Here is a 10,731-nt window from a genome sequence, read left to right on the forward strand (position 1 = left end):
TTTCAAAGGGTATTTACAAGATTTCAAGAAACCATACTCGGATCAAGGGTTTAAAGCTTGGGTATGGTGAATGTTCATCAAACCCAACTTTTCTTACCTCCAACTGTAGATCTAGAGTTGAAGATTACTCTCCCGGCACCGGAATGGCAAGATCGAGCTTCGGCGCCACTGAAATCCTTCCTTTCTTCCTCTTCCTTTCTTCTCCCCTTTCTTTTCTCTCTCCTCTTTACTTTTCTCACCAAACGTACGAGGGTAATAAATGGAAGGAAAAGAAATCATAAAGCCTTATATACTATTCTTAATTAAGTGAATAGTCTTGGATGGGTCACTCAGGTGGGTGGGGGTACCCGCCGATTTTACCCACCTGAGAGCCAAGACTCGGGATTTTGACCGGGTTCGGACCTCGGCTCGAACCCCACCCCAGGCATATGATGTAGCATACGTATATACCTTAAAATATAGATATTATACCTGTTTTATCCGTACATAGCCTTATGGTAGGCGCACGTACACGGTTTGGGCACTCCCGTCTCTTCTGGCACTGGCTCGGACTTGTCGGGCCAGCCGGTGTTTAAGGTCACCCGTGCCATCATAGCCCATAAGGAACCCACTCTAATATCCTCTGGCTCGGTTCCTGCATGGTTAAACCGGTTCAACCGCAAAATCAGACCGGGTTTAAGAAGCAGGGTATTACAGTTAATCATGTGACCTAAATCTAGTGAAACTTTCTGAACTATCAATTTTGATTGTTCTGATACTTTTTGGGGAAAATATTATGGGTCCTCCCTAGATGTTCTTGACATGTGTTAACTCCCATTTACCCTTCTACCTAGGACAAAGACGATCACAAATCGGTGAGGCCTATCGGGGTTTGAATGAGGTATCCAACTTGGGAAATTTCATCGTTCCGATCGACAAACGAGGTGAGTGGTGGTCTAACTTTATTTTGGAGTGTTTTAACATTATAGAACTTTGTGCATGTTATAACAATCATGTTTATCTAATTCAACTACTTGTATAATCTATTTGAAATATACAACATGTTTTACTTTATTTGAACTGCATATGTGTTTTGAACTGTGTGACAGGATCCTGTGTGGCCGAGGTGGTTCCGACATCATGATTATCGTGTGGATGTTTGCATCATTTATTGGGTGCACATTAGAGTTCACTATGTTGTGGATGCACGATGTGGCCAATGGTAATTCTTGCATCTTGTACGTCATGGCCATATTTTGGATATAGGTGTGCGGTATGGCCGATGGTAATTTTGGTACTACATATCTCGTACTTAATAGCTTGTATGCTAGATACGCTTGGACATGGATGCGATGTGGCCGATGGTGATTTCGGAATCGTATTTCATACTACCTGTATCTTTATGAAAGGCATGTAGCATATTGTGGTTAGGTCACACTCGTTATACTATGATCCCTTGCCAACAAGGGATAAAGTGTTGGATAACCCAACCATGGTATGTTCGATGAACCCTTCGGGAATGCCACTTCCACGGTACGATGTGATTGTTGTCAAAGGTAAAAACTAGTTCGGCATGGCCAACGGTTTCGTGAGTATTATGAGAGATTATCAAGAGTTTGTTAGGCAACCGATGGTCGCATTCTAGGACCAATACGATCCTATTCATGACTAAGGTTTTGTATCACTGGGTGACCGATGTGCAATTTTCAGGACTATGGATACAACCTAATGCATCGTAGTAGAATGAACCCGACTTAGTTGTATGTTAGGTTGTTTAAGTAAAATGAGTTGCATCATTCTCACATCATGGACTATGTGCATGTGCTTCCATGAACCCCATCCATCACTGAGCTAGTTGGAGCTCACATCATGTGTGTGTTGCTTTTTAGATGATGATGGAGATACTGTCATGCCACTGGACAATGACACTTCTTCCTATATGGCTGAGTTTAGTGGTGACTAGTAGACATCAAAACCCGAGAAACACAAACCTAATTGTGCTTTTGATACCTGTGCGTATGATGCACCTTAAGCCGAGAGTGGGATTTTCGTCCTCTATAATATAGTATTTTTGTATGATACACTTTTTGGGTAACTATATGTACGTTTTGGTAATTATGGAAACAATAACTCTTGTTATGTAATATAATTAACATTAATTGTTCCCCTAACATGATTTACATGATTTTGCTATATTATACTCTGATACCGTTGCTTTGATTTTAAATGTTTCAGTAATGTTGTGATTGTGACATTTAAGATACTGCTATCAGAGATCCTAGTAGAGATATAAGACTTGTAAGCATCTTAATTCACACCGTTGGTATTATAGTGGGAGTAGGGAGGGACTTTTTGTACATGAACGGGTTGCCAAATGCCAACTCCAAGTCCCATTTATCTCTAAGGACCAGCTGGCCGACATTCTCACCAAGGCCCAACCTAGGCACACTTTCAGCTTATGAGAAAAAAGTTGAACATTCGAAGCTTTGACCATTCCCCTTTAGGGAGTGTATTCGGGCATATTGTGTTTCACTCCTACTAGAAAACCCAATATACAGTTTCCTAGCCTTACAGATTGAGTCCAGCCGGATAATGCATGTACATAGTTTTCTAATCTAGCATGTTATCTATTGTAAGAACCGGTTAGAATTTTGTTCATCATTGTATATATTTGTTATAACCTTCATTGGAGAGAAATACATTTTAGAATACACATTCTTCGAATCAATACAAGGTAATCCACAGGAAGGCCTTTCTTTATGCTCAAAACCCACTCCCTACCCCACTAAAAAAAATTTAAAATATTTTGAGTTACTAGACTTGGATGAATCATCATATCAAATGAATTCGAACTTAAGTGGGGCGGATTTTTGTATGAAAAACACATTTGAGTGCCCATCTCTTGGAGATAGGATTCACTGCTCGTACGATCACTTAGTCATAAGAGTTAACATCCAACATCTGTCTCATTTTCTGCCATTACAAGGATAAAGAGGGGTATATTTGAAAATAAAAAAAACAGATATCGAGTGTTGACTCGTACGACTAGGTGATCATATGACACCTTATCCATTCATTGTACTAATTGTATTTAGGGAGAGTGACCTTGAGCTCGCAAGGTGGGATGCCAACCAATGGGAATGGTGGAAGGTGTTCATTGGCGGAGAGGAGAGAGAGAGAGAGAGAGAAATGGCGTAGTCTACGTTGCCAGCTCAGATAGACCTTTTTCACTCATTGTTTTTATCCCTTCCGTTTGGCTCTTATAATTGTTTATGCATCTCAAATTGTTTATTTTTTTTATTTTTTTTATTTTTTTTTATTTTTGGTAGAAGCATTTCAAATTGTTCAAACGACACTATCAGTAATAGGGCAATAGGCATAGCCCCTTCGTAGGTCCAAAACTGTAAGGCAACGTCTCTCTCATTCCTCCTCGCAACCTACACACCAAGAAGCATCAACACTACTACTCTCTGCCTAAGCCTCGTGTCTCATCCCCCCCTCCTTAAGAGGTCACGAGACCCAATGTTCCTTAATTTCCTTGCCCTGCCACTTTCAATACAGATGTTTAGACAGAGAGAGAGAGAGAGAGAGAGAGATGTCCAGTTGGGCGTGACAGAGAAACTGAGAAATTTTAGGCTCCCTCCCCACCATCACTCGAATAGCTAGTAGCCTCTATATTACAGTCTCAAAGTGAAGACTTATAATTTCACAAGCTTTCGTTATCATCGATCTGGGCCTTCTCATCACATATTTTTCTGTCTTTCTCTGCCTTTGTACCATGTAAATCTCTCCTAACCTTCATTGCTTCTTCTTCCTCTAGTTCTCTCTCACTCGATCTTCACATACACTAACCATTAATTCTCTTGTATATATATATATTTGCAGGAAACCCAAGAGTAACCCATTAGACCTCAACAACTTACCTGAGGAGTATGGAAGAGATGGGAAACAAGTCCCTGAGGAGACCTCCAGCACTGGTACAGAAGCTTCAGATTCTGCTCTAAGAGGAAATGCCTAGCTAGTGCCCTTTGGTTGGGGGAGTGGGTTGATACGTTAAAGAATAAACAATAGTAAAGAAAGCCCACATGGTTTTCCCTATCATCCTTCCCCTACTTTTAAAAATATAGTGCAATTTCTCTCTCTCTCTCTCTCTCTCTCTCTCATTCTTCAAATGAGTACTCTTTCAAAAAGGGCTATGTGTGTGTGTGCTTTGGGGTTAAATTGATGATGCAATTATTTAAAAAAAAAAAAAAAAATTGTATTCATGATTTAGGCAATGGAGGTTTTGCTTTTATTTAGGAGTAGTCTCATCAAAGTTGCTTTATTTGGATCATTGCAGATAGTAGGAGAAAGAAAAGTGGAGGAAAGGATGGAAACGATGAAACTGGTAAGGTCTACCAGTGTAGGTTTTGCTCCCTCAAGTTCTGCAAATCCCAAGCTCTGGGTGGCCACATGAATCGCCATCGACAAGGCAAGTCCCAATAAATACAACCGTAAATAACGTTGCCAGGTTTTAATAAAACAGCTCTCAACCTTTTTTTCTCTATTTCTTGAGAAAAAGTTGACATTGCTGAAATTCTTGTTGGGTTTTTGATTTGCTTTGATATGATTGTTTTCTTATTGGGCTTCAGAGAGGGAGACAGAGACACTGAATAGGGCTCGTCAGTTGGTCTTCAGTAACAAAAACCTAGCCACACAGGGGGTTCCCCATTTAGGGTATGTAATGCAACCCATCTTTTTTATTTTTTATTTTTTGAAAGGAGAAAAAAAAAATACTATCTCTGGATTCTGGTAGTTAGTTTCAAATTTTAATGCTCTTGGCAAATACTTTATAATTCTTTTTTATTTTTAAGACAAAACAAGGCAGGTCAAGTACAGATTTGGCAAAAAAGAAGGTATCTCTTTCTTGATTTTATCAAATCTACAGTGACTAGAGCCCAAGTATAGAATACTAGTAATAAGCTAACCACCTTCAAGATTTTCATTTTATTCCATGTTCTTGTATTGAGGAAACTAACAGGTTCAGAGATCTCCAAAGTGCAAGCATGGGAAACCCTTCTCTACCCTTTAGACCTGTATACCCAACAACAATATTTCCTGTTTCGTCATCAGCAGCCTTACCTCCAGCTCCATCTCCTCCACAACCTTACCTCTACAGGTCTTCTTCTGGTTTTGTTTCCTTTCCTACACGATACCCAACCCCAACCCCACCCTCAACAACTTCTCCTCATGACTATATAGTTGGTCATGTCCTGCCAAGCAGAAATACAGGAAACCCAAATCAAAATTATAGAGGAGAAGAATCATCGAGTTACACTTGCATTGGAGCTCCACTGGGACATGGGTTCTCATCAGATGATGGAGTTGGGAGTGACAGAGGGACGACGGATTAGAAGATGGATCACTGATCAGAAAACAGGACGAAGGGATGAAGATGATGAATTGGGGAGGTCGTTGCTATGGAGGATGACTGAGTTTGAAGATGAAGAATGAAAGCTAGTTCCAGACAATGTCATGACATGCCGTACTCAAAGAGAAAGAAAGAAGAAAACAAAACTGACACTAGAGAGAGAGTCTCAAATCTTCTCAATTTCTCATTAATCTCTATCAATCTCGTGCAAGAAAGAGTCGTTTGGTTTTTGTAAAATATTTTGTCTGTTATCCATTTAAAAACGAAATTACAGGCTGAATGGCAGCTTTTGAGCTCATAAACTGAGTCAGCTAGTTTGGCTTTCAGGTGAGGTGGGGATGCCTATATGTTTGTTTTGGTGGGAAACGGATACTGGTATTGCACTTTGAAAAGGAAAATAAGGGTGGGTTCCTGAAAGTGACAATGAGTAAGATTTCTTTGTATTTGGAGATTGTTTTGCATGGGACAAGGATTTAGTTTTCCTTTTATGCTTGCAAATACCAGCAAGTGCCTAGAGATCAATGTTTTGGATTCGTTCACTTCAGTCTAGTTGTTCATCCTCAAGATTTCCTTTTCCTCTTGGTAAAATAACAAGTATAGCATAAGAAAGTGAGAAATAACGTAGCGAGGAGAGGGTGAAAACAAGAAGATCATCACCATCTTCAACCGGTAAGGCAAGAATCCATAATACGAGCAGAAATTCCATAGAGAAAACACTTCTTAATTTATTTTTTCTTCGCTAAAAGGTCATTTGTATTAAGAAGAACCAAAGAAAAAAAAATCACGAAAACAAAACCTGATACAAACCAGAAGCACAAACAAATACATGCCTAGCCTCTGAAGGAGATGAGACGGGGGAATGAAGCAGAGATACTGTACTTCGCGGCTGATTTGGCTAAGAAATCCGCAATAGGATTCACCTCTCTGGATTAGTAAGAAATCTTCCATTCTAAGTATGCCAAAAAAGGCTGAAGAAACAACCAATCTAGACGCAGACACCATGGGACAATCCTAGAGGACACTGAAACTACCATGGCCGTGAAATCACATTCCACCCTATGGTGTTGAATTCCCAACTCTCTAGCATGCAACAAACCATGCACTAAAGCCTTGAATTCAGCCTCATAATTAGAACATTGACCCACAAAATCTCTAAATGAAAATACAACTCTGGCTTGATCATCCTGGAAGATACCCCCAGCCCCTTACCTTACTGTATTCCCAAGCGAACAACCGTCCACATGAAGCTTGAACTAATTAATGGGAGGACGACACCAAAAAACTTCCATTTGAATCGAAGCCTTCTGCAAGCTGATAGGAATACCTAATGTTCTTGTCCATAACAGATCCCCAACTGAAGAGACAAAACCATAAAAGTTATGAGATAAATTTCTCATCTCTCTACGAACCATCTTAAGAACAAGGCCATACACCCTGACTCTCCCTTTAAACCTTCTCTAATTCCTCTCCATCCAAATAAAAATTGGGAAAAGCATCATACCTGCACACCAAGCCCCTTCCATGATATGTTGCGATTCTTTCTCTTTTACCATATCTCCATCTCTTGGATTGAAGAAAACAGCTGCCATAACACTCCAAATCAAGCAAGGAAAGTACTCCATGTCAGAGTGTATGTGTCGGTTGGAAATCTATCCATAGATCCTCTAAACTGTGGGATGGTATGTAGTTTCCTAATAGGTTTAGGATAGTTATTAGCTAAGTTAGAGTTAGTTTCCTTTTGGTAATGCTTCCTAATTTCCTAGTCATGTTGTATCTCCGTAATAGCTAGTCTATATATTGAATGAAGTGGGCAGTCCCAACTACAAGGTTGTGACTCCCAGGTTACAACCATCTCTCTTTCTCTTCCACTTTCTTCCTATTTGTTTAGATCGTATCAGAGCTTGATCCTTGATATTCCTTTTTCTTCTGGTTCATCATTGGTTGTTACTGGTTGACCCTAGAGGCCAAATCGATTTTCACTAGGGGTGATTTCATCCTCTAGTTTATGAAGATTTTTAATGCAGACTTGATTGATCAGTATCAATCAATATTTGGGAGGATCAACTCAAGTTGTTAGTGTTATAATTTTCTGATTTGATTCACTAGTTGAAGATTGGATTTCTCCTTGGAAGGAGAAAAGGGATTTTCAGGGTTTTGATCTTTTCCAAAAATCAATTTTTGGCAATCTCTCTTATCTGAAGGTTTTTTTTTTTCTAGAATCCTTTTGGGGTTTTGTTTAGAAACATACAAAGGACATCTAATCCAATATTCAGCATCATCTGAGGTCCCTACAACAAATCGCAGGAGTATTCCTAAACTGCCTAGTTTAGGATTTTATTCCCTTAGTTGATTCTTATTACCTGCCCTTTAGTGCTGAAATTTGTGGTTGAAATTTGGTTTTGTACATCTTTTTAGATTGGTTGAACTACTTAGCAAAGTTGAATGAATTATTCTTATGTTTTATCTCCCTACCGAGATTTAGATTGACTTTCTCTAGAGCTTATTTTTCTCAAAATCGATTTTTACAAGGTCTTTGGAAATCCATTTTTTTGTTCTTCTATTGTAGTAATGGTTGAAGGTGAAACAAAAAGTATTGTTACGGATGTGGTTTCATCTTTGCCCCATAGGATCACAAAGAAGAAACTTGCAGGAATTGTTAATTTTCAACAATTGGAAGAAAATTTTGCAATTAATGTTGACTGGGGCATGATCAACAAAGCCATCATACAATGGTAAAATCTATTACATATACCACATTGGATACTGCTAATGCACGTATTCGGGACAACTATTGAACTAGATAGAGAACTCTATTGTTGATATAGTTACTCACATTGACATTGTGAAGGAGCTGTGGGAGTATTTAAATGCTCTGTATTCTGGACATGATAATTTATCTCGGATTTATGGGTTGTCTCAAAAATTCTATAGGGTTGATTGAAAGTGTCGCCCTCTGACTCAATACTTCTCTGATTTTAAGAGAATGTACGAAGAATTGAAATCTTTACTTCGTATTAGTGGTGATGTAAAGAAGATGCAAAATCAACGAGAGCGGTTTGCAATTGTGGGTTTTTGGGTAGTTTTATAACAAAGTATGACTCATTTTGTTCTCTGATCCTTGGAGGTGACAAGGTGGCATTTCTTGTAGATATCTTTTCTCGTATCTTACAAGTATCTCCACATGGTAAAGGCAGTAGTAGTAAGGGACTATCTACGATAGTTTAGGTTCTCAGAACCAGTTTGTTAATTCAGCCACAGTTACTGAGCCTTTTCATCCTGAAAAATCTGAGGGTAAGATGGTCAAGATGGTTGATGAAGAATTTGCAAGGTATAATGAGTTTCAAACTCAACTCAAAATTCTCAGCCTTCCACTACTACTTTTGCCCATATAGGTAATCCCATTGCATGTCTCTCCTCTTCTTCTCATCCCTGTATAATCGATTCAGGTGTATCATATCACATGTCTGGTGTTTCAGGTATATATTTTTTTCCTTTAAGGAATCTTCTGTTGATATTACATTGGCCTATGGTTTGGTTGTAAAGGTCAATGTCACTAACACGGTTCATCTTAATTCTTTTTGTCATTATCATTTGTCCTTTATTTGCACATTTTCCATTTAATTTTTTTTTGTAAGCTAGTTAACACATGTCACACCCAACTTTCACTAGGTGCTGATGTGTGATTAGGGGACATACTAATATCCCAAGTAACCAACCATCCAGGATCTCAATTAAATATAAAATCATCGAAATAAAATCAGTGGAAAAGATATATGATCATAATTGTAAATTTTTAACTATTGATTCTACATGATAAAAGTTAAATACAATGTTATTCTGAACACATGATCCACTTTATTTGTCAAAGTATGTATATCAAAAGACACAAATATCCAAAAGAAAGTTCATGATATCCTCATCATTAGGGGTGTCAATCGGTCAAATTCTGTCGGTTTAAATTGGTTTTGGTCTGAGAATGTGAGTCTGAAACTAGACCATTAAGAAACTTTGGTTTTCAATTGGTTTCGGTCTTGGTCTCGATCCGGTTTGATTTCAGTTTAGCTCTTTTCACATACTCACAGAAGAAACAACAAAACAAATGCATTCATCTACATTTAAAGAATTTAATCTTACAGAAGACAAAAAGAAAAGAAAGTAATAAGCTACTTTAAATGAAAAATAAAATGAGTAAGAAGCTACATCAAGTCTGACAAGTTAAAAGCTAAAAAAAATTGAAATTATAACATCCATGATCCTTTCATCTATTGAATGAATCCAACTATTGTTTCTTTACCAAAAAAAAGAACAAAAAATCAACCATTGTTCACTCTTATTATCACAAGTTAAAAAATTTAAAAAAAAATAAAAATTATAGTACCCAATCATCCATGAAAAAAAATAAAAATTATAGTACCCAATCATCCATGATCAGATGATCCATTCATCCATATTGAGTAAAATCAGTCACTGTTCACTCTTATTCTCAAAAGTTAGAACCTACAAAAATGAAAAGAGAACCAATCAATTGCAATTCATATAGATAAAAGTCAACACATGATGAAGTTTGAGAATAAGATTGATTTGTACCATTATCCACTACACTTTAGAGTAAGAAGAACCAGCCCATGATGAAGCTTGAGAAGTACCAGTTGGTCCACACCCTCTTTCACTATTTGGTATTAACAATACATCTTTTACAATATCAGCCATGTTAATGACATCATCAATAGGCTTAGCTGTAGAAAAATTACAATCAATTAGTAATTATTTCTAGACTTGATAACTAAGTCAAGTACAAAAAGAAAAAATAGGTGGATGGGCATCGCCTTTGAAATCTAAATCAAACTTCCAATCCCGAATACAAATCAATGCTTTAACATTGGTAGTCAATAGTTTACTTCAATACTTGTCAATATCACGACCCCCTGCGCTAAAAGTAGACTCTAGGGCCACCGTTGAAATTGGAATAGCTAAGACATCGTGAGCCAATCAAGCCACAATTGGATACCTTGTCCAATTTGATCTCCAAAATGACAACACATCAAACCCATTGATATCATCACTGAATGGGGTCTTTGGTTCATCTAGATATATATCTAGTTGTAATTTAGATTCATTATCAACTTCAACAATCTTAGATGCCGAAAATTCCTACGGAACATATAAAAAAAAAACAGAGTGCAAATAGTTAGTACCTAGCCTTTATGATCATAGAAATGTGCAAATAAAAAAATAATAAGGTTGTAAAATGTTAAATGTATGTACCATTATATTTCGATGAGATCTAGAAATTACTGCTTGATTAAGTTGTAGAAGACTCAATACCACTTGCATCCATGCTC

At 37.7% G+C, this 10,731-nt stretch overlaps 1 protein-coding gene across 1 annotated transcript; it reads left to right on the forward strand.

Annotated features, from left to right (window-relative positions):
• The first annotated feature begins 3,575 nt into the window (after positions 1 to 3,575).
• LOC122084453 (zinc finger protein JAGGED-like) lies at positions 3,576 to 5,855 on the forward strand. Its single transcript, XM_042652702.1, has 5 exons — positions 3,576 to 3,759; positions 3,865 to 3,956; positions 4,319 to 4,450; positions 4,611 to 4,695; positions 5,000 to 5,855. Coding segments are annotated over exons 1-5 (684 nt in total). The 5' UTR covers positions 3,576 to 3,757; the 3' UTR covers positions 5,373 to 5,855.
• The last annotated feature ends 4,876 nt before the right edge of the window (positions 5,856 to 10,731 follow it).

Source organism: Macadamia integrifolia, chromosome 1 (assembly GCF_013358625.1).
Source record: "Macadamia integrifolia cultivar HAES 741 chromosome 1, SCU_Mint_v3, whole genome shotgun sequence".
Taxonomy (NCBI): domain Eukaryota; kingdom Viridiplantae; phylum Streptophyta; class Magnoliopsida; order Proteales; family Proteaceae; genus Macadamia; species Macadamia integrifolia.

Excerpts from the sequence above, each read along its gene's own strand:
- LOC122084453 (XM_042652702.1), top strand. Across the intron at positions 4,451-4,610 it reads CATGAATCGCCATCGACAAG|AGAGGGAGACAGAGACACTG; the intron begins GCAAGTCCCAAT and ends ATTGGGCTTCAG. Across the intron at positions 4,696-4,999 it reads CAGGGGGTTCCCCATTTAGG|GTTCAGAGATCTCCAAAGTG; the intron begins GTATGTAATGCA and ends GGAAACTAACAG.